This window comes from Monopterus albus, unplaced genomic scaffold, assembly GCF_001952655.1.
Source record: "Monopterus albus unplaced genomic scaffold, M_albus_1.0 scaffold103.1, whole genome shotgun sequence".
Classification (NCBI taxonomy): domain Eukaryota; kingdom Metazoa; phylum Chordata; class Actinopteri; order Synbranchiformes; family Synbranchidae; genus Monopterus; species Monopterus albus.
This window is the reverse complement of record NW_018127983.1, coordinates 1,927,549-1,928,447: the sequence shown is the minus strand read 5'-3', so window position 1 is coordinate 1,928,447 and position 899 is coordinate 1,927,549. Positions and strand designations below refer to the sequence as shown.

General features: G+C 47.1%; 1 protein-coding gene across 1 annotated transcript in view; it reads right to left on the bottom strand.

The window, feature by feature from the left end:
* The window catches only part of sap130a (Sin3A-associated protein a), an 18,224-nt gene that overhangs the window by 12,254 nt on the left and 5,071 nt on the right, over positions 1 to 899 (bottom strand). The window contains 2 exon segments of the mRNA XM_020610071.1: positions 576 to 700; positions 800 to 899. The exon segment at positions 800 to 899 is cut by the window's right edge and continues 20 nt beyond it. Of these exon segments, the coding sequence (XP_020465727.1) occupies positions 576 to 700; positions 800 to 899 (225 nt within the window).

Below are 899 nucleotides of genomic sequence, written 5' to 3'. Positions count from 1 at the left end.
CCCTCGAGGGGGGCTGGCCTCTCCACTACTCAGGAGTTGCCTGCGGTGAGAGGCGGCGGGCTGGGGTGGGCTTGCCTATAGCCCCCCAGCTTAGCCGCCATGTGTTGGAGTTTACTCCAGTGAACGAGAGGGTCATTTCCCTGCACCTTCAGGTTGGGGATAGGTCTCTCACTGCTGTTTGTGCCTATGGGCCGAATGGCAGTGTAGAGTACCCAGCCTTCTTGGGGTCCTTGGGAAGGGTGCTGGAAAACGCCCCGACTAGTGACTCCATTTTGTTCTGACTTTACTTAATTTGATAGTTTTCTTGTTAAACACTAGATACCCTCACCTTTTCAGGAATCTAAAAATCCTTCAAGCAAAAGAATTTAAGACAGGATAACCACTCATTGGTTGAACTGTACAGCCCAAAGCCATAATTCTCTGACATAACCTCAGCATGGTGTACTAATAAATAACATTAAATTAAGTTTTTGATATAGTCACATATCTAAGCAATTACTGTAAAATTATTTTAAAAATTGAGCACTACAGCATCTCTGCTAAAGCCCAAGTCAAATTCTCACACTTCTCCTTACCCATGAGCCACCTCTGCAGAGTGTGTAACAGTTGGACTGATAACTGGGGACTGAGTTCTAGTAGCAGAAATGGGAGCCACCACAGTTGGAAGCACAGCCGTAGATGTTGTTACAGCAGGGCGGGACTGCAGAGAGAGTGATCCAACACTGTTAATAAACACCCAACACAATATCTACACTTCTTTAAAAAAAAAAGAAAAAAAAGAAAACGTGCATCGGGGCACCTGAATAGTCTGGTGGATGATGTGCTGCACTGTGGGCTGCCCGGGACCCGCGCTTGCTCCAGTGGCTGGCCGCAGTACGGTTTTGGAGCTGGACATAACA